This window comes from Taudactylus pleione, unplaced genomic scaffold, assembly GCF_031769625.1.
Source record: "Taudactylus pleione unplaced genomic scaffold, aTauple2 ptg000847l, whole genome shotgun sequence".
Classification (NCBI taxonomy): Eukaryota; Metazoa; Chordata; class Amphibia; order Anura; family Myobatrachidae; genus Taudactylus; species Taudactylus pleione.
The window spans coordinates 435,979-459,009 of record NW_028285249.1 but is presented as its reverse complement, the minus strand read 5'-3'; the positions used below and the strand labels follow the sequence as shown (position 1 = coordinate 459,009).

Below are 23,031 nucleotides of genomic sequence, written 5' to 3'. Positions count from 1 at the left end.
GGGCAGGGTGTATATGGAGGCACTGGGCAGTGTGAGGGGATATAAGGCACGAGCAGGGTGTATATGGAGGCACTGGGCAGTGTGAGGGGATATAAGGAACGGGCAGGGTGTATATGGAGGCACGGGGCAGTGTGAGGGGATATAAGGCACGGGCGGGTGTATATGGGGGCACTGGGCAGTGTGAGGGGATATAAGGCACGGGCAGGGTGTATATGGGGGCACTGTGAGGGGATATAAGGTACGAGCAGGGTGTATATGGAGGCACTGGGCAGTGTGAGGGGATATAAGGCACGGGCAGGGGGTATATGGAGGCACTGGGCAGTGAGGGGATATAAGGCACGGGCAGGGTGTATATGGAGGCACTGGGCAGCGTGAGGGATATAAGGCACGGGCAGGGTGTATATGGGTGAACTGGGCACTGTGAGGGGATATAAGGCACGGGCAGGGTGTATATGGAGGCACTGGGCACTGAGGGGATATAAGGCACCGGCAGGGTGTATATGGGGGCATTGGGCAGTGTGAGGGGATATAAGGTACGGGCAGGGTGTATATGGAGGCACTGGGCAGTGAGGGGACATAAGGAACGGGAAGGGTGTATATGGGGGAACTGGGCAGTGTGAGGGGATATAAGGCATGGGCAGGGTGTATATGGAGGCACTGGGCAGTGTGAGGGGATATAAGGCACGGGCAGGGTGTATATGGGGGCACTGGGCAGTGTGAGGGGATATAAGGCATAGGCAGGGTGTATATGGAGGCACTGGGCAGTGTGAGGGGATATAAGGCACGGGCAGGGTGTATATGGGGGCACTGGGCACTGTGCGGGGATATAAGGAACGGGCAGGGTGTATATGGGGGCAGTGTAAGGGGATATAAGGCATTGGCAGGGTGTATATGGGGGCACTGGGCAGCGTGAGGGATATAAGGCACGGGCAGGGTGTATATGGGGGCACTGGGCAGTGTGAGGGGATATAACGTACGGGCAGGGTGTATATGGGGGCAGTGTGAGGGGATATAAGGAACGGGCAGGGTGTATATGGGGGGAGTGTGAGGGGATATAAGGCACGGGCAGGGTGTATATGGAGGCACTGGGCAGTGTGAGGGGATATAAGGCACGGGCGGGTGTATATGGGGGCACTGGGCAGTGTGAGGGGATATAAGGCACGGGCAGGGTGTATATGGGGGCACTGTGAGGGGATATAAGGTACGGGCAGGGTGTATATGGGGGCACTGTGAGGGGATATAAGGCACGAGCAGGGTGTATATGTGGGCACTGGGCAGTGTGAGGGGATATAAGGCACGGGCAGGATGTATATGGAGGCACTGGGCACTGTGAGGGGATATAAGGCACGGGCAGGGTGTATATGGAGGCACTGGCGAGTGAGGGGATATAAGGCACGGACAGGGTGTATATGGAGGCACTGGGCAGCGTGAGGGATATAAGGCACGGGCAGGGTGTATATGGGGGAACTGGGCAGTGTGAGGGGATATAAGGCACAGGCAGGGTGTATATGGGGGCAGTGTGAGGGGATATAAGGCACGGGCAGGGTGTATATGGGGGCACTGGGCAGTGTGAGGGGATATAAGGCACAGGCAGGGTGTATATGGGGGCACTGTGAGGGGATATAAGGTACGGGCAGGGTGTATATGGGGGCACTGTGAGGGGATATAAGGAACGGGCAGGGGGTGTATGGGGGCACTGTGAGGGGATATAAGGCCCGGACAGGGTGTATATGGGGACACTGTGAGGGGATATAAGGAACGGGCAGGGTGTATATGGCGGAACTGTGAGGGGATATAAGGAACGGGCAGGGTGTATATGGGGGAACTGTGAGGGGATATAAGGCACAGGCAGGGTGTATATGGGGGTACTGTGAGGGGATAAAAGGCACAGGCAGGGTGTATATGGGGGCAATGTGAGGGGATATAAGGCACAGGCAGGGTGTATATGGGGGCAGTGTGAGGGGATATAAGGCACTGGCAGGGTGTACATGGGGGCACTGGGCAGGGTGAGGGATATAAGGCACGGGCAGGGTGTATATGGGGGCACTGTGAGGGGATATAAGGAATGGGCAGGGTGTATATGGGGGCAATGTGAGGGGATATAAGGCTCAGGCAGGGTGTATATGGGGGAACTGTGAGGGGATATAAGGTACGGGCAGGGTGTATATGGAGGTACTGGGCAGTGTGAGGGGATATAAGGCACGAGCAGGGTTATATGGAGGCACTGGGCAGTGTGAGAGGATATAATGAACGGGCAGGGTGTATATGGAGGCACTGGGCAGTGTGAGGGGATATAAGGCATGGGCAGGGTGTATATGGAGGCACTGGGCATTGTGAGGGGATTTAAGGCACGGGCAGGGTGTATATGGAGGCACTGGCGAGTGAGGGGATATAAGGCACGGGCAGGGTGTATATGGAGGCACTGGGCAGTTTGAGGGGATATAAGGCACGGGCAGGGTGTATATGGAGGCACTGGGCAGTGAGGGGATATAAGGCATGGGCAGGGTGTATATGGGGGCAGTGTTCAGTGTGAGGGGATATAAGGCATAGGCAGGGTGTATATGGAGGCACTGGGCAGTGTGAGGGGGATATAAGGCATGGGTAGGGTGTATATGGGGGCACTGGGCAGTGTGAGGGGATATAAGGCACGGCAGGGTGTATATGGGGTCACTGGGCAGTGTGAGGGGATATAAGGCACGGGCAGGGTGTATATGGGGGTACTGGGCAGTGTGAGGGGACATAAGGCATGGGTAGGGTGTATATGGGGCACTGGGCACTGTGAGGGGATATAAGGCACGGGCAGGGTGTATATGGGGGCACTGGGCAATGTGAAGCGATATAAGGCACGGGCAGGGTGTATATGGAGGCACTGGGCAGTGAGGGGATATAAGGCACAGGCAGGGTGTATATGGAGGCACTGGGCAGTGTGAGGGGATATAAGGCACGGGCAAGGTGTATATAGGGGCACTTGGCAGTGTGAGGGGATATAAGGCACAGGCAGGGTGTATATGGAGGCACTGGACAGTGTGAGAGGATATAAGGCACGGGCAGGGTGTATATGGAGGCACTGGGCAGTGTGAGGGGATATAAAGCACGGGCAGGTTCTATATGGGGGCATTGGGCAGTGAGGGGATATAAGGCACGGGCGGGTGTATATGGGGGCACTGGGCAGTGAGGGGATATAAAGCACAGGCAGAGTGTATATGGGGGCACTGGGCAGTGTGAGGGGATTTAAGGCACGGCAGGGTGTATATGGGGTCACTGGGCAGTGTGAGGGGGATTTAAGGCACGGGCAGGGTGTATATGGAGGCACTGGGCACTGAGAGGATATAAGGCACGGGCAGGGTGTATATGGGGGCACTGTGAGGGGATATAAGGAACGGGCAGGGTGTATATGGGGCAGTGTGAGGGGATATAAGGTATGGGCAGGGTGTATATGGGGGCACTGGGCAGTGTGAGGGGATATAAGGTACGGGCAGGGTGTATATGGAGGCACTGGGCAGTGAGGGGATATAAGGAACGGGTAGGGTGTATATGGGGATCTGGGCAGTGTGAGGGGATATAAGGCACAGGCAGGGTGTATATGGGGGCAGTGTGAGGGGATATAAGGCACGGGCAGGGTGTATATGGGGGCACTGGGCAGTGTGAGGGGATATAAGGCACAGGCAGGGTGTATATGGGGGCACTGTGAGGGGATATAAGGTACGGGCAGGGTGTATATGGGGGCACTGTGAGGGGATATAAGGAACGGGCAGGGTGTGTATGGGGGCACTGTGAGGGGATATAAGGCACGGACAGGGTGTATATGGGGACACTGTGAGGGGATATAAGGAACGGGCAGGGTGTATATGGGGGAACTGTGAGGGGATATAAGGAACGGGCAGGGTGTATATGGGGGAACTGTGAGGGGATATAAGGCACAGGCAGGGTGTATATGGGGGCACTGTGAGGGGATAAAAGGCACAGGCAGGGTGTATATGGGGGCAATGTGAGGGGATATAAGGCACAGGCAGGGTGTATATGGGGGCAGTGTGAGGGGATATAAGGCACTGGCAGGGTGTACATGGGGGCACTGGGCAGGGTGAGGGATATAAGGCATGGGCAGGGTGTATATGGGGGCACTGTGAGGGGATATAAGGAACGGGCAGGGTGTATATGGGGGCAATGTGAGGGGATATAAGGCACAGGCAGGGTGTATATGGGGGAACTGTGAGGGGATATAAGGTACGGGCGGGGTGTATATGGAGGCACTGGGCAGTGTGAGGGGATATAAGGCACGAGCAGGGTTATATGGAGGCACTGGGCAGTGTGAGGGGATATAATGAACGGGCAGGGTGTATATGGAGGCACTGGGCAGTGTGAGGGGATATAAGGCATGGGCAGGGTGTATATGGAGGCACTGGGCAGTGTGAGGGGATATAAGGCACGGGCGGGTGAATATGGGGGCACTGGGCAGTGTGAGGGGATATAAGGCACGGGCAGGGTGTATATGGGGGCACAGTGAGGGGATATAAGGAACGGGCAGGGTGTATATGGGGGCAATGTGAGGGGATATAAGGCACAGGCAAGGAGTATATGGGGGAACTGTGAAGTGATATAAGGTACAGGCAGGGTGTATATGGAGGCACTGGGCAGTGTGAGGGGATATAAGGCACGAGCAGGGTGTATATGGAGGCACTGGGCAGTGTGAGGGGATATAAGGAACGGGCAGGGTGTATATGGAGGCACTGGGCAGTGTGAGGGGATATAAGGCACGGGCGGGTGTATATGGGGCACTGGGCAGTGTGAGGGGATATAAGGCACGGGCAGGGTGTATATGGGGGCACTGTGAGGGGATATAAGGTACGGGCAGGGTGTATATGGGGGCACTGTGAGGGCATATAAGGCACGAGCAGGGTGTATATGGGGGCACTGGGCAGTGTGAGGGGATATAAGGTTAGGGCAGGGTGTATATGGAGGCACTGGGCAGTGTGAGGGGATATAAGGCACGGGCAGGGGGTATATGGAGGCACTGGGCAGTGAGGGGATATAAGGCACGGGCAGGGTGTATATGGAGGCACTGGGCAGCGTGAGGGATATAAGGCACGGGCAGGGTGTATATGGGTGAACTGGGCAGTGGGAGGGGATATAAGGCATGGGCAGGGTGTATATGGAGGCACTGGGCAGTGAGGGGATATAAGGCACGGGCAGGGTGTATATGGAGGCACTGGGCACTGTGAGGGGATATAAGGCATGGCCAGGGTGTATATGGGGGCACTGGGCAGTGTGAGGGGATATAAGGTACGGGCGGGTGTATATGGGGGTACTGGGCAGTGAGGAGATATAAGGCACGGGCGGGTGTATATGGGGGCACTGGGCAGTGAGGGGATATAAGGCACGGGCAGGGTGTATATGGAGGCACTGGGCAGTGTGAGGGAATATAAGGCACGGGCGGGTGTATATGGGGGCACTGGGCAGTGAGGGGATATAAGGCACGGGCAGGGTGTATATGAAGGCACTGGGCACTGTGAGGGGATATAAGGCATGGGCAGGGTGTATATGGGGGCACTGGGCAGTGTGAGGGGATATAAGGCACGGGCAGGGTGTATATGGGGGCACTGGGCAGTGCGAGGGGATATAAGGCACTGGGTGTATATGGAGGCACTGGGCAGTGTGAGGGGGATATAAGGCACGGCAGGGTGTATATGGGGTCACTGGGCAGTGTGAGGGGATATAAGGCACGGGCAGGGTGTATATGGGGGTACTGGGCAGTGTGAGGGGACATAAGGCACGGGCAGGGTGTATATGGAGGCACTGGGCAGTGTGAGGGGATATAAGGCATGGCAGGGTGTATATGGGGGCACAGGGCAGTGTGAAGCGATATAAGGCACGGGCAGGGTGTATATGGAGGCACTGGGCAGTGAGGGGATATAAGGTACAGGCAGGGTGTATATGGAGGCACTGGGCAGTGTGAGGGGATATAAGGCACGAGCAGGGTGTATATGGAGGCACTGGGCAGTGTGAGGGGATATAAGGCACGGGCAAGGTGTATATAGGGGCACTTGGCAGTGTGAGGGGATATAAGGCACGGGCAGGGTGTATATGGAGGCACTGGGCAGTGTGAGGGGATATAAGGCATAGGCAGGGCGTATATGGAGGCACTGGGCAGTGTGAGGGGGATATAAGGCACGGCAGGGTGTATATGGGGTCACTGGGCAGTGTGAGGGGGATATAAGGCACGGGCAGGGTGTATATGGAGGCACTCGGCACTGAGGGGATATAAGGCACGGGCAGGGTGTATATGGAGGCACCGTGAGGGGATATAAGGAACGGGCAGGGTGTATATGGGGGCAGTGTGAGGGGATATAAGGAACGGGCAGGGTGTATATGGGGGCAGTGTGAGGGGATATAAGGTACGAGCAGGGTGTATATGGGGACATTGGGCAGTGTGAGGGGATATAAGGTACGGGCAGGGTGTATATGGAGGCACTGGGCAGTGAGGGGATATAAGGAACGGGCAGGGTGTATATGGGGGAACTGGGCAGTGTGAGGGGATATAAGGCACAGGCAGGGTGTATATGGGGGCAGTGTGAGGGGATATAAGGCACGGGCAGGGTGTATATGGGGGCACTGGGCAGTGTGAGGGGATATAAGGCACAGGCAGGGTGTATATGGGGGCACAGTGAGGGGATATAAGGCACGGACAGGGTGTATATGGGGGAACAGTGAGGGGATATAAGGAACGGGCAGGGTGTATATGGGGGAACTGTGAGGGGATATAAGGCACAGGCAGGGTGTATATGGGGGCACTGTGAGGGGATATAAGGCACAGGCAGGGTGTATATGGGGGCAATGTTAGGGGATATAAGGCACAGGCAGGGTGTATATGGGGGCAGTGTGAGGGGATATAAGGCACTGGCAGGGTGTACATGGGGGCACTGGGCAGCGTGAGGGATATAAGGCACGGCCAGGGTGTATATGGGGGCACTGTGAGGGGATATAAGGAACGGGCTGGGTGTATATGGGGGCAATGTGAGGGGATATAAGGCACAGGCAGGGTGTATATGGGGGAACTGTGAGGGGATATAAGGTACGGGCAGGGTGCATATGGAGGAACTGGGCGGTGTGAGGGGATATAAGGCACGAGCAGGGTGTATATGGAGGCACTGGGCAGTGTGAGGGGATATAAGGAACGGGCAGGATGTATATGGAGGCACTGGGCAGTGTGAGGGGATATAAGGCACGGGCAGGGTGTATATGGAGGCACTGGGCAGTGTGAGGGGATATAAGGCACGGGCGGGTGTATATGGGGGCACTGGGCAGTGTGAGGGGATATAAGGCACGGGCAGGGTGTATATGGGGGCACTGTGAGGGGATATAAGGAACGGGCAGGGTGTATATGGGGGCAATGTGAGGGGATATAGGGCACAGGCAGGGTGTATATGGGGGAACTGTGAGGGGATTTAAGGTACGGGCAGGGTGTATATGGAGGCACTGGGCAGTGTGAGGGGATATAAGGCACGAGCAGGGTGTATATGGAGGCACTGGGCAGTGTGAGGGGATATAAGGCACGGGCGGGTGTATATGGGGGCACTGGGCAGTGTGAGGGGATATAAGGCACGGGCAGGGTGTATATGGGGGCACTGTGAGGGGATATAAGGTACGGGCAGGTTGTATATGGGGGCACTGAGGGGATATAAGGCACGAGCAGGGTGTATATGGGGGCACTGGGCAGGGTGAGGGGATATAAGGCTCGGGCAGGGTGTTTATGGAGGCACTGGGCAGTGTGAGGGGATATAAGGCACGGGCAGGGTGTATATGGGGGAACTGGGCAGTGTGAGGGGATATAAGGCACGGGCAGGGTGTATATGGGGGAACTGGGCAGTGTGAGGGGATATAAGGCATGGGCAGGGTGTATATGGAGGCACTGGGCAGTGAGGGGATATAAGGCACGGGCAGGGTGTATATGGAGGCACTGGGCACTGTGAGGGGATATAAGGCATGGGCAGGGTGTATATGGGGGCACTGGGCAGTGTGAGGGGATATAAGGTACGGGCGGGTGTATATGGGGGCACTAGGCAGTGAGGGGATATAAGGCACGGGCGGGTGTATATGGTGGCACTGGGCTGTGAGGGGATATAAGGCACGGGCAGGTGTGAGGGGATATAAGGCACGGGCGGGTGTATATGGGGGCACTGGGCAGTGAGGGGATATAAGGCACGGGCAGGGTGTATATGGAGGCACTGGGCAGTGTGAGGGGATATAAGGCATAGGCAGGGTGTATATGGAGGCACTGGGCACTGTGAGGGGATATAAGGAACGGGCAGGGTGTATATGGGGGAACTGTGAGGGGATATAAGGTACGGGCAGGGTGTATATGGAGGCACTGGGCAGTGTGAGGGGATATAAGGCACGAGCAGGGTGTATATGGAGGCACTGGGCAGTGTGAGGGGATATAAGGCACGGGCGGGTGTATATGGAGGCACTGGGCAGTGTGAGGGGATATAAGGCACGGGCAGGGTGTATATGGAGGCACTGGGCAGTGTGAGGGGATATAAGTCACGGGCGGGTGTATATGGGGGCACTGGGCAGTGTGAGGGGATATAAGGCATGGGCAGGGTGTATATGGGGGCACTGTGAGGGGATATAAGGAACGGGCAGGGTGTATATGGGGGCAATGTGAGGGGATATAGGGCACAGGCAGGGTGTATATGGGGGAACTGTGAGGGGATATAAGGTACGTGCAGGCTGTATATGGGGGCACTGTGAGGGGATATAAGGCATGGACAGGGTGTATATGGGGGCACTGTGAGGGGATATAAGGAACGGGCAGGGTGCATATGGGGGAACAGTGAGGGGATATAAGGAACGGGCAGGGTGTATATGGGGGAACTGTGAGGGGATATAAGGCACAGGCAGGGTGTATATGGGGGCACTGGGCAGTGAGGGGATATAAGGCACGGGCAGGGTGTATATGGAGGCACTGGGCACTGTGAGGGGATATAAGGCATGGGCAGGGTGTATATGGGGGCACTGGGCAGTGTGAGGGGATATAAGGAACGGGCAGGGTGTATATGGAGGCACTGGGCAGTGTGAGGGGATATAAGGCACGGGCAGGGTGTATATGGAGGCACTGGGCAGTGAGGGGATATAAGGCACGGGCAGGGTGTATATGGAGGCACTGGGCAGCGTGAGGGATATAAGGCACGGGCAGGGTGTATATGGGGGAACTGGGCAGTGTGAGGGGATATAAGGCATGGGCAGGGTGTATATGGAGGCACTGGGCAGTGAGGGGATATAAGGCACGGGCAGGGTGTATATGGAGGCACTGGGCACTGTGAGGGGATATAAGGCATGGGCAGGGTGTATATGGGGGCACTGGGCAGTGTGAGGGGATATAAGCCACTGGCGGGTGTATATGGGGGCACTGGGCAGTGAGGGGATATAAGGCACGGGCAGGGTGTATATGGAGGCACTGGGCAGTGTGAAGGGATATAAGGCACGGGCGGGTGTATATGGGGGCACTGGGCAGTGAGGGGATATAAGGCACGGGCAGGGTGTATATGGAGGCACTGGGCAGTGCGAGGGGATATAAGGCATAGGCAGGGTGTATATGGAGGCACTGGGCAGTGTGAGGGGATATAAGGCACGAGCAGGGTGTATATGGAGGCACTGGGCAGTGTGAGGGGATATAAGGCACGGGCAAGGTGTATATAGGGGCACTTGGCAGTGTGAGGGGATATAAGGCACGGGCAGGGTGTATATGGAGGCACTGGGCAGTGTGAGGGGATATAAGGCATAGGCAGGGCATATATGGAGGCACTGGGCAGTGTGAGGGGGATATAAGGCACGGCAGGGTGTATATGGGGTCACTGGGCAGTGTGAGGGGGATATAAGGCACGGGCAGGGTATATATGGAGGCACTCGGCACTGAGGGGATATAAGGCACGGGCAGGGTGTATATGGAGGCACCGTGAGGGGATATAAGGAACGGGCAGGGTGTATATGGGGGCAGTGTGAGGGGATATAAGGAACGGGCAGGGTGTATATGGGGGCAGTGTGAGGGGATATAAGGTACGAGCAGGGTGTATATGGGGGCACTGGGCAGTGTGAGGGGATATAAGGTACGGGCAGGGTGTATATGGAGGCACTGGGCAGTGAGGGGATATAAGGAACGGGCAGGGTGTATATGGGGGAACTGGGCAGTGTGAGGGGATATAAGGCACAGGCAGGGTGTATATGGGGGCAGTGTGAGGGGATATAAGGCACGGGCAGGGTGTATATGGGGGCACTGGGCAGTGTGAGGGGATATAAGACACAGGCAGGGTGTATATGGGGGCACAGTGAGGGGATATAAGGCACGGACAGGGTGTATATGGGGGAACAGTGAGGGGATATAAGGAACGGGCAGGGTGTATATGGGGGAACTGTGAGGGGATATAAGGCACAGGCAGGGTGTATATGGGGGCACTGTGAGGGGATATAAGGCACAGGCAGGGTGTATATGGGGGCAATGTTAGGGGATATAAGGCACAGGCAGGGTGTATATGGGGGCAGTGTGAGGGGATATAAGGCACTGGCAGGGTGTACATGGGGGCACTGGGCAGCGTGAGGGATATAAGGCACGGCCAGGGTGTATATGGGGGCACTGTGAGGGGATATAAGGAACGGGCAGGGTGTATATGGGGGCAATGTGAGGGGATATAAGGCACAGGCAGGGTTTATATGGGGGAACTGTGAGGGGATATAAGGTACGGGCAGGGTGTATATGGAGGCACTGGGCAGTGTGAGGGGATATAAGGCACGAGCAGGGTGTATATGGAGGCACTGGGCAGTGTGAGGGGATATAAGGAACGGGCAGGGTGTATATGGAGGCACTGGGCAGTGTGAGGGGATATAAGGCACGGGCAGGGTGTATATGGAGGCACTGGGCAGTGTGAGGGGATATAAGGCACGGGCGGGTGTATATGGGGGCACTGGGCAGTGTGAGGGGATATAAGGCACGGGCAGGGTGTATATGGGGGCACTGTGAGGGGATATAAGGAACGGGCAGGGTGTATATGGGGGCAATGTGAGGGGATATAGGGCACAGGCAGGGTGTATATGGGGGAACTGTGAGGGTATTTAAGGTACGGGCAGGGTGTATATGGAGGCACTGGGCAGTGTGAGGGGATATAAGGCACGAGCAGGGTGTATATGGAGGCACTGGGCAGTGTGAGGGGATATAAGGCACGGGCGGGTGTATATGGGGGCACTGGGCAGTGTGTGGGGATATAAGGCACGGGCAGGGTGTATATGGGGGCACTGTGAGGGGATATAAGGTACGGGCAGGTTGTATATGGGGGCACTGTGAGGGGATATAAGGCACGAGCAGGGTGTATATGGGGGCACTGGGCAGGGTGAGGGGATATAAGGCTCGGGCAGGGTGTTTATGGAGGCACTGGGCAGTGTGAGGGGATATAAGGCATGGGCAGGGTGTATATGGAGGCACTGGGCAGTGAGGGGATATAAGGCACGGGCAGGGTGTATATGGAGGCACTGCGCAGCGTGAAGGATATAAGGCACGGGCAGGGTGTATATGGGGGAACTGGGCAGTGTGAGGGGATATAAGGCATGGGCAGGGTGTATATGGAGGCACTGGGCAGTGAGGGGATATAAGGCACGGGCAGGGTGTATATGGAGGCACTGGGCACTGTGAGGGGATATAAGGCATGGGCAGGGTGTATATGGGGGCACTGGGCAGTGTGAGGGGATATAAGGTACGGGCGGGTGTATATGGGGGCACTGGGCAGTGAGGGGATATAAGGCACGGGCGGGTGTATATGGTGGCACTGGGCTGTGAGGGGATATAAGGCACGGGCAGGTGTGAGGGGATATAAGGCACGGGCGGGTGTATATGGGGGCACTGGGCAGTGAGGGGATATAAGGCACGGGCAGGGTGTATATGGAGGCACTGGGCAGTGTGAGGGGATATAAGGCATAGGCAGGGTGTATATGGAGGCACTGGGCACTGTGAGGGGATATAAGGAACGGGCAGGGTGTATATGGGGGAACTGTGAGGGGATATAAGGTACGGGCAGGGTGTATATGGAGGCACTGGGCAGTGTGAGGGGATATAAGGCACGAGCAGGGTGTATATGGAGGCACTGGGCAGTGTGAGGGGATATAAGGCACGGGCGGGTGTATATGGAGGCACTGGGCAGTGTGAGGGGATATAAGGCACGGGCAGGGTGTATATGGAGGCACTGGGCAGTGTGAGGGGATATAAGTCACGGGCGGGTGTATATGGGGGCACTGGGCAGTGTGAGGGGATATAAGGCACGGGCAGGGTGTATATGGGGGCACTGTGAGGGGATATAAGGAACGGGCAGGGTGTATATGGGGGCAATGTGAGGGGATATAGGGCACAGGCAGGGTGTATATGGGGGAACTGTGAGGGGATATAAGGTACGTGCAGGCTGTATATGGGGGCACTGTGAGGGGATATAAGGCACGGACAGGGTGTATATGGGGGCACTGTGAGGGGATATAAGGAACGGGCAGGGTGCATATGGGGGAACAGTGAGGGGATATAAGGAACGGGCAGGGTGTATATGGGGGAACTGTGAGGGGATATAAGGCACAGGCAGGGTGTATATGGGGGCACTGGGCAGTGAGGGGATATAAGGCACGGGCAGGGTGTATATGGAGGCACTGGGCACTGTGAGGGGATATAAGGCATGGGCAGGGTGTATATGGGGGCACTGGGCAGTGTGAGGGGATATAAGGAACGGGCAGGGTGTATATGGAGGCACTGGGCAGTGTGAGGGGATATAAGGCACGAGCAGGGTGTATATGGAGGCACTGGGCAGTGTGAGGGGATATAAGGAACGGGCAGGGTGTATATGGAGGCACTGGGCAGTGAGGGGATATAAGGAACGGGCGGGTGTATATGGGGGCACTGGGCAGTGTGAGGGGATATAAGGCACGGGCAGGGTGTATATGGGGGCACTGTGAGGGGATATAAGGTACGGGCAGGGTGTATATGGGGGCACTGTGAGGGGAGATAAGGCACGAGCAGGGTGTATATGGGGGCACTGGGCAGTGTGAGGGGATATAAGGCTCGGGCAGGGTGTATATGGAGGCACTGGGCAGTGTGAGGGGATATAAGGCACGGGCAGGGTGTATATGGAGGCACTGGGCAGTGAGGGGATATAAGGCACGGGCAGGGTGTATATGGAGGCACTGGGCAGCGTGAGGGATATAAGGCACGGGCAGGGTGTATATGGGGGAACTGGGCAGTGTGAGGGGATATAAGGCATGGGCAGGGTGTATATGGAGGCACTGGGCAGTGAGGGGATATAAGGCACGGGCAGGGTGTATATGGAGGCACTGGGCACTGTGAGGGGATATAAGGCATGGGCAGGGTGTATATGGGGGCACTGGGCAGTGTGAGGGGATATAAGCCACTGGCGGGTGTATATGGGGGCACTGGGCAGTGAGGGGATATAAGGCACGGGCAGGGTGTATATGGAGGCACTGGGCAGTGTGAAGGGATATAAGGCACAGGCGGGTGTATATGGGGGCACTGGGCAGTGAGGGGATATAAGGCACGGGCAGGGTGTATATGGAGGCACTGGGCAGTGCGAGGGGATATAAGGCATAGGCAGGGTGTATATGGAGGCACTGGGTAGTGTGAGGGGATATAAGGCACGGGCAGGGTGTATATGGGGGCACTGGGCACTGTGAGGGGATATAAGGCACGGGCAGGGTGTATATGGGGGCACTGGGCAGTGTGAGGCGATATAAGGCACGGGCAGGGTGTATATGGAGGCACTGGGCAGTGAGGGGATATAAGGCACAGGCAGGGTGTATATGGAGGCATTGGGCAGTGTGAGGGGATATAAGGCACGAGCAGGGTGTATATGGAGGCACTGGGCAGTGTGAGGGGATATAAGGCACGGGCAAGGTGTATATAGGGGCAGTGGGCAGTGTAAGGGGATATAAGGCACGGGCAGGGTGTATATGGAGGCACTGGGCAGTGTGAGAGGATATAAGGCACGGGCAGGGTGTATATGGAGGCACTGGGCAGTGTGACGGGATATAAGGCACGGGCAGGTTCTATATGGGGGCATTGGGCAGTGTGAGGGGATATAAGGCACGGGCGGGTGTATATGGGGGAACTGGGCAGTGTGAGGGGATATAAGGCATGGGCAGGGTGTATATGGAGGCACTGGGCAGTGAGGGGATATAAGGCACGGGCAGGGTGTATATGGAGGCACTGGGCACTGTACGGGGATATAAGGCATGGGCAGGGTGTATATGGGGGCACTGGGCAGTGTGTGTGGATATAAGGCACGGGCAGGGTGTATATGGAGGCACTGGGCAGTGAGGGGATATAAGGCACAGGCAGGGTGTATATGGAGGCATTGGGCAGTGTGAGGGGATATAAGGCACGAGCAGGGTGTATATGGAGGCACTGGGCAGTGTGAGGGGATATAAGGCACGGGCAAGGTGTATATAGGGGCAGTGGGCAGTGTAAGGGGATATAAGGCACGGGCAGGGTGTATATGGAGGCACTGGGCAGTGTGAGAGGATATAAGGCACGGGCAGGGTGTATATGGAGGCACTGGGCAGTGTGACGGGATATAAGGCACGGGCAGGTTCTATATGGGGGCATTGGGCAGTGTGAGGGGATATAAGGCACGGGCGGGTGTATATGGGGGAACTGGGCAGTGTGAGGGGATATAAGGCATGGGCAGGGTGTATATGGAGGCACTGGGCAGTGAGGGGATATAAGGCACGGGCAGGGTGTATATGGAGGCACTGGGCACTGTACGGGGATATAAGGCATGGGCAGGGTGTATATGGGGGCACTGGGCAGTGTGTGTGGATATAAGGCACGGGCGGGTGTATATGGGGGCACTGGGCAGTGAGGGGATATAAGGCACGGGCGGGTGTATATGGAGGCATTGGGCAGTGTGAGGGGATATAAGGCACGGGCAGGGTGTATATGGGGGCACTGGGCAGTGCGAGGGGATAAGGCATAGGCAGGGTGTATATGGGGTCACTGGGCAGTGTGAGGGGACATAAGGCACGAGCAGGGTGTATATGGAGGCACTGGGCAGTGTGAGGGGATATAAGGCACAGGCAGGGTGTATATGGAGGCACTGGGCAGTGTGAGGGGATATAAGGCACAGGCAGGGTGTATATGGAGGCACTGGGCAGTGTGAGGGGATATAAGGCACAGGCAGGGTGTATATGGGGGCACTGGGCAGTGTGAGGCGATATAAGGCACGGGCAGAGTGTATATGGAGGCACTGGGCAGTGTGAGAGGCTATAAGGCACGGGCAGGGTGTATATGGAGGCACTGGGCAGTGTGAGAGGACATAAGGCACGGGCAGGGTGTATATGGGGGCATTGGGCAGGCCCCGGGCAGCACAGACTCTATGACCAGGGCCTGGAACCCTCCGCCGCCATTTTGCGAGCCCTGACGGGTGATAGAGAAAATGCAGCGACGACACCAGAACGTACTGAGGGAGGGAGGGGACAAAAACTACATATCCCGACATGCTCCTGCCTCGGTTGAGGCCCCCACTCAATCATTGGGTGCCCTTTCTTATGCCTAACAGGATGGGAGATGCATGCGTGCCTATGGGTAGGATTGTTCGGTAAGTCCCCGGAGGCGCCTGGCAATTGTACGTGTAACGTGTCCCGCTACAGGCGGGGACGGGCAGTGGCCTGCGGGCGGCCGTTACCCTGCAGATTCCTACAGGCGGAACACTAGGCAGCTGCCGCATTGTTTACCCCATGTGATTGGCCGAGGGACGTGGGAGGGTCCTCCAGCTTAACGCCGCCATTGGCCCGCGCTCGCCTTCTATCACCGTCACGTGTCACGCTGTCGACAGGCCCGGGGGCGTGCACCTCGGTGAGGCCGTGGGCGGAGCCTGGCAGGGGGCGGGGCGCAGGACGTCTATATAAAGACGAGCACAACGCGCAGTCACACACACTGCCGCTCTCTCCCCGCTAGACTCACAGGTGTGCTGAATGGGTGGGCGTGTCCAGTGTGGCTGCGCATGCGCCGTGCGGAGGTGGGGAGGGCGGGACGGGATTGGCTGCACGGCGTGTCCTACTGTGAGGGGGGCGGGGCTGGCGGAGGGATATAAGTAGCGGCGCTCCCCCGCCATTTCCCCCACTAGTCAGCGGGCACTGGGAGGGAACGGACATGGGTGGCCCAATAGTGACAACTTCCACACCCTCTGTCACAGAGGAGTAACTTTTCCCTTCTCTTCCACAGGCCCCGCCCATCTGACTGCTGAAATCGGGACTCTCGTGGGCGTGTCTGACTGGAGCAGGGTGTGGCCTCTGCAAGCCCCGCCCCTCCAGGTTGTGCCTGGTCAGGTGTGTGGCCCCTCGTTATGTCTGACACGTAGCCCGGGCCCCCCCTCCCCCGATGCACTCATGCAGGTGGTGGTAGAGATGGCGTCCTCATCAGAGACCCTGCACCAAGCCGCCGACGCTGGGAGTAAAAGCGATGACAAGATTCTGCTGGCTCCACCCCCTGCGCCTCCACCTCCTCCGCAGCAGACAGAGGCTCGCCCCAGGGCTGTGTCCGAGGGGGTGGAGCATCACCCTCCACGCGTTTCGCGCAACGGATTCCAAGGCAAGAGACGGAACAGTTTCAACGTGGGCTTCAAGCACCCGGCGCCGGTGAAGCGCCGGAGGCGGGTCAACTCCGACTGCGATCCCGTCTTACCCTCCAACTTTCTCCTAGGGGGCAACATATTCGACCCCCTGAACCTGAACAGCCTGTTGGATGAGGATGTGAACCGCACTCTCAATGCCGAGACCCCTAAATCCTCCCCCCTCCCGTCCAGGAGCCGCGATCCCGTGGAGATTTTGATCCCTAAAGACATCACAGATCCATTAAGTCTTAATACCGGTTTTGGCGACGTGGAGCTCTTACTTTCTCCACTCAAGAGCGGACGGAAAAGGCACAGACACCGCCATCACCCTTCAACGGATGGGCCCACCAAGGCGCCCGCTGTTCCCGCGCAAGAGGCGGAGCATGTGCCTGAGGAGCTGCGGCCGTATGAGCTCAACACTGCCATTAATTGTCGGGATGAAGTTGTGCCATTGCCCTCCTTAGAAAGTGAAAGGCTAGATGGATCAGCGGCGCCCACCAGTGGCGCATGTACGTCAAAGCATCGTAAGAGGAGGAGGACATCCAGCAAATCGGAGGGCAGACAAGGGAGTCCCGAAAAGGGTAAGAGCTTGACGAGCGTGGTGGCCACCAGTAAGCCACACAGTGGACCAGTGGCCCCTAAACTGCAGTGTTCTGGATCCCAGTCTATTAGGAAGAGTAAGCCTAAAAACCGCTTCCAGTTTGGGAATTACTGCCGTTATTATGGGTACCGCAACCCGTCCCAGACAGAGGACACACGCCTGCGGGCAATGCGGCCAGAGTGGTTTCGAGGAAAGGCGGTGCTGGACATTGGCTGCAATGTGGGGCACCTGACTTTGTGCGTGGCCCAGAAACTCGGGCCTTCGCGCATAGTTGGAATTGACATTGATGTGTCTCTAATACATGCTGCCCGCCAAAACATAAGACATTACTTGTCGGAGCCCTCTAAGCGAGGAGGCTGTGGATTCCCGGCAGCGTTAGTTGCCACGCGGGGCCCCATATCGGCGCCGATTCTACCACCAGAGGTGGGAAAGGAGAACGAAGACGAGAGGCACGCCTTCCCACACAACGTGGTCTTTGTACAGGTGAGGTTGAGGTGAACGCTATCAATGACCGCCATCTTTTTAACAATGGTGGGTTGGGTGGGTAGTTGTGTACTAAACCATAGTGACTGCCAACTCAGCAGCCTGGCAGAAGTGACACCACCGCCATTACTCAGTAACATTGTCTCTCCCACAGGGTAACTATGTGGTGGATAGAGATGAGATAGTGGAAGCACAGAGACCGGAGTATGATGTCGTCCTCTGCCTCAGCGTCACCAAGTGGGTCCATCTGAACTGGGGAGACGTCGGTCTGAAGAGGATGTTCAAGAGAATCTACAGACATCTCACGCCTGGGGGGATACTGATCCTGGAGCCTCAGTCTTGGTCATCGTACGGCAAGAGGAAGAAGCTGACGGTAAGTAGGGGTGTTAGAATGCCGGGGGGGGGGGGTAGTACCCCTGTCTGTGACCAGGTTGGACGAGACTCATATGTATTGATTACCAGTTATTTATTTAGCGCACACATATACCACAGCGCTTTACAGAGAATATTTTTGCCCACTTCCTATCACATGCTCACACACTAGAGTTAATTTTTGGTGGAGAGCCAATTAGCCTACCAGTATATTTTTTGGAGTGTGGGAGGAAACCGGAGCACCCGGAGGAAACCCACGCAAGCACAGGGAGAATATACAAACTCCACACAGGGCCGTGGTAGGAATCGAACCCACAAACTGTCATGTGAGGCAGTAATGCTAACCACTACACCATCTGTGCTCCCACATTGCAGCTTGGTGTGCAGTCTGGCACCGTCCCTGTTACAGGTTATCTGCCTGGTAATAGTAGCCTGTGTTCCCAGGGGATGGTCAGGCTTCTTCCCTTAGACGAGGGAAGTTTGGGGCAGCTCCGCTGATCCTCTGTTTAATGACAGTTTCTATTTCAGGAATCCATCTATAGGAATTACTGTAAGATTTCACTGAAGCCAGACCAGTTCACCACCTACCTCGTGTCTTCCGAAGTAGGGTTCTCCAGCTACGAGGTGCTGGCTGCTCCGTGCAGCACGTCTAAAGGTAACTCGCGCATATAAACCCTAATGCGTGCTACCTATGCTGGGCCAGGCCCATCCATCTAATCTGCCTAGCCATCACGGAGGAGCCGTAACACGCACCTCCTAAAGCGGTCAGACTCCTATAATGTATAGATATGTGTATAGTGTTCCCGCTAGGCTGTTTTTAGCGGGGAGCCGCGCCATGCCCTTTTAGGGGCACCACACTACAACAGCCTGCTCAGAGCCTTCCCCATCCGCGGCACACGGCATCTATTCATCGTGAGGGGAGAGCTTGGGGTAAACCCCGCACCTCTGTAAGTCCTGGGCACGCCCCCAAGTGTGACAAATTGAAGGAGTTTCACAAGGACACTCCCCTTTTTGGGAGTGCTCACAGAGGCTCCCTGCCACACTGTGTGTGTGTATATGTAGTGAACATTCTAGGTCAGACGCCGGATAAAAGGCGTCACGTGCTTGGCCGAAAAGGGGGCGTATCCTTAAGACTCACCCCCTTTTTCATCACTCCTGGTGGCGTGCCCATCACTTAAGGACATGCCGGGCTGCACCCAAGCTCTCCACTCACACTGAAAAGATGCAGTGGCCATGAGCTGCTTTTCCCACCTGTGGGCCGGGATAGGGAATGGCACCCGACCAGGCTGTTTCAGCAGGGCGCAGTCAAAGAGACAGGGCGCATTTTGCCGTTTTGAAATTGGGAGCGGCACCTTGCTAAAACAGCCTAGCGGGAACGCGGTGTATGTATGTACATAGGTGATATATGTGTGTATGTATGTGTGTGTTTGTATAGGAAGAGCAGCACTCCAGCATAAGACACACAAGCTATTACAGGTTGAGTCTCCGCTATCCAAATATTCCAAAATACGGAATTTTGTAAGCGTGACTGAGATAGCGACACCTTTGCTTTTGATTGGTACAATGTACACAAACTTCGTTTAGCGCACAAAATTATTACAAATAAAGTATAAAATGACCTTCCGGCTGTGTATAAGGTGTAGATGAAACATAAATGCTTTCTGTGTGTATATTTGGGGCCCATTCCAAAGATATCTCGTTATGATTTGCACATATTCCAACATACAGAATATTCCGATATCCAAAATAGCCCTGGTCCCAAGCATTTTAGATACGGGAGACTCAACCTGTGGTGTTTGAAATGAACGCGACGCCTCTTCCTTGAATGCGCAGTGTACAAGTTGCTGTATGAGGTTGTGTACATGGAACATGTGTGTCTGTGATGTCATACACCGGTACTTTGGTCGCTGTGTCGGGCGTTGAGCTGGGATCTGTGTTGGATTTAGGGAGCCATGTAAAGCGTACTGTGTCTGTATGAATAACACTAGTGATCTCGGTGGTGCTGTGTCTGTATGAATAACACTAGTGATCTCGGTGGTGCTGTGTCTGTATGAATAACACTGGTGATCTCGGTGGTGCTGTGTCTGTATGAATAACACTGGTGATCTCGGTGGTGCTGTGTCTGTATGAATAACACTGGTGATCTCGGTGGTGCTGTGTCCGTATGAATAACACTGGTGATCTCGGTGGTACTGTGTCTGTATGAATAACACTGGTGATCTCGGTGGTGCTGTGTCCGTATGAATAACACTAGTGATCTCGGTGGTGCTGTGTCCGTATGAATAACACTAGTGATCTCGGTGGTGCTGTGTCCGTATGAATAACACTGGTGATCTCGGTGGTGCTGTGTCTGTATGAATAACACTGGTGATCTCGGTGGTGCTGTGTCTGTATGAATAACACTGGTGATCTCGGTGGTGCTGTGTCCGTATGAATAACACTGGTGATCTCGGTGGTGCTGTGTCCGTATGAATAACACTGGTGATCTCGGTGGTGCTGTGTCCGTATGAATAACACTGGTGATCTCGGTGGTGCTGTGTCCGTATGAATAACACTAGTGATCTCGGTGGTGCTGTGTCCGTATGAATAACACTAGTGATCTCGGTGGTGCTGAGAAGTGACCGGGCTCCATCTTGCCCCCTATAACACTTGCGTGCAGGGTGGGTTATTTACGTTTTACAATCTGAAGATCACCGGACAACTCTGTATTTATTTTGGCCACTTTGGAGATTACCCCTGTGGAAGCAGAGTAATTATCCCCAGCTGCATGTTTTGTTAGGGCAGGTTGCCTGCAGATGCCTCCAGGGATAATTACATTATAAATAAGCTAATACTCTTGGCATAAGGCGTAGAGTAAATGCTTTATTTACTATAGGACACCACTGTAATATCTGTCTGTAATACACGGGGGAAGCCATCTTGTCGGTGATCTCCTAGCTCAGACATTGCATAGCACATGCTGTGTATAGATCTGTGACTTACTGACGATGCATCTCCTGCCCCATCTGTAAATGATTCCTCAGCAGAATAAATCTTCATTGCAGCCGAAGGCATTAGCGATACAGCGCCCCCTGGTGGCCATTGTAGAAAGTGACAACTGTCGCCTTAGTCGTCCACAGTGAGTTTTATAAAAGCCAACTCTGAGACCCAGCTCCATTTACTATATATGGTCTCTGTATTCACAGTCCCTGTCTTATGCAGGGACAAGTCTCAGCAAGACCCCGGGACATGTTGTGGCACGCAGCTCAGAGTTCCCTCAGATAGCTGTAACCACGTAAATAACTACCAGGTGTCTTTATACGATATGTGCTATATCACAGGAGAAGGCCGCGCACACGCTGGCGTTATACCTGCGCTTTGCTAGTAAACCGGCATATGACAGGCGTTTTTGTCTTTTTACCAGTGTTTGAGAGAGGATTGCAGGCTTTCCAGTGTGTTGCTTGCACACACTGTATCAACTAGACTTGGGGGTCTATTTACTAAGCAGTGTTAGGAGACAGAGTGAAAAGTGATAAGGTACCAACCAATCAGCTCCTAACTGCCGTCTCACAGGCTGTGTTTGAAAAATGACAGTTGGGAGCTGATTGGCTGGTACCTTATCACTTTTTCACTCTGTCTCCTAACACTGCTTAGTAAATAGACCCCTAAATGATCTGTGCCACCGCCGGGGGTCCATTAGCTGGGAGTGCAGAAGGGGCCAACGCTGATGGGGTCTTTGTCCTGCAAAGTTATTGGCCTGCGGGATCACTGCTGCCGGATATTAATTTGTCGGTGGCGGGGAGTGGGGCTGTTTATGAGTAGGGGGGCTAACACTAACTGTCCTTGATCCGCTGCTCCAGGCACAAGGCATCGCAGGCCCTACGGTTGGCCTATAGTGTCCAGGGTCACCCCAAATCCTTGGCTATGTTGGTTACTTCCGTATACACAGTCTGACATCACTGGCCACGCCCACTGCGTGAATGCACCAATCTGTAACCTGCTTGTTCTATGGTAGGGCAGCGTTGCCCTCATACACCCCTCCCCCGATATATACACATAGTGGCTGTTGTGTTACCTCGGAGCTTGCGGACGTGTGTGACGTGTTCTGCTACCGATACTTAATGCCGTTCTCCTGTCTGTCCCATTGCAGGGTTCCAGAGATCCATCTATGCTTTCCACAAGTCCGACCCCAGGGAGGAGCTGCAGGCCGCGCGCCCCGGCGCCTCTTCCACGCAGGGTTAACAGAAGAATGGGATTTTTCTAAGCTCCTATTTTTATTTTTTATTTTGGTGGGTGGGAAAAAAATAGTTTATTTTTTAAGAAAAGTGCATTTTTCTTGGGGTTTAAACCTTTGCCTGTTTCAGGTATATTTGCAAAATATAATCCTATTTGATGCTGGCCTGGTCTCTGATTGATTTCCATGTGCGGGTCTTGTGTGTGGGTGCAGGAGGGTGGAGGCACGAGCATGGTGGAAGGTGGGAAATGTCCTGGGTGCTAAACCTCAAACATTGGCTTTTATATTGAAGTACAAAGTCGGCTGAATCTAAATAGAAGTCTGTAAATAATGTGTTTCTCACCACCTGCCACCTGCAGGGAGCTCAGGAAGCTTCTGGTCTGTACCCCCAAACCCCCCCACCGGGGATTGTAAGGTTTATGGGGGGGGGTCTGGTTAGGTTTAGGCACCCCTGGAGGGAGGTTAGGGGAGGGGGAGAAGGGTAGGGATAGCCTACTTACCTCCCCTGTCGGGTTCTTTAGCTACCGGCCTTCTGGCATCTGTATTTAATCCGCCGGGCTTAGGTCCAGTGGTGATTCATACCGATTCCGTCTAAATAATAATAGGGTCCGTAATCCGTATTGAAGTAAGCATTTATAGCAGATGTAGTACATGGAGAATAATCACGTGTGACCTGTAATATGTTTGTGAATGAATAGAGGCTCTATAACACTAGTGTA

General features: G+C 55.3%; 1 protein-coding gene across 1 annotated transcript; it reads left to right on the top strand.

Moving 5' to 3' along the window:
* Positions 1 to 15,932: 15,932 nt before the first annotated feature.
* On the top strand, positions 15,933 to 22,476 carry MEPCE (methylphosphate capping enzyme). The gene is made up of 5 exons (XM_088458705.1): positions 15,933 to 15,996; positions 16,256 to 17,727; positions 17,882 to 18,100; positions 18,628 to 18,754; positions 22,229 to 22,476. Exons 2-5 carry the CDS (start codon positions 16,420 to 16,422, stop codon positions 22,318 to 22,320), a joined length of 1,746 nt encoding a protein of 581 aa, XP_088314831.1. The 5' UTR covers positions 15,933 to 15,996; positions 16,256 to 16,419; the 3' UTR covers positions 22,321 to 22,476.
* Positions 22,477 to 23,031: the final 555 nt, after the last annotated feature.

Coding starts and splice junctions, on each gene's coding strand:
- MEPCE (XM_088458705.1), top strand. CDS start 16,420: ATGCAGGTGGTGGTAGAGATGGCGTCCTCATCAGAGACCCTGCACCAA. Junction 17,728..17,881: donor ACAACGTGGTCTTTGTACAG/GTGAGGTTGAGG, acceptor TCTCTCCCACAG/GGTAACTATGTGGTGGATAG. Junction 18,755..22,228: donor TCCGTGCAGCACGTCTAAAG/GTAACTCGCGCA, acceptor GTCCCATTGCAG/GGTTCCAGAGATCCATCTAT.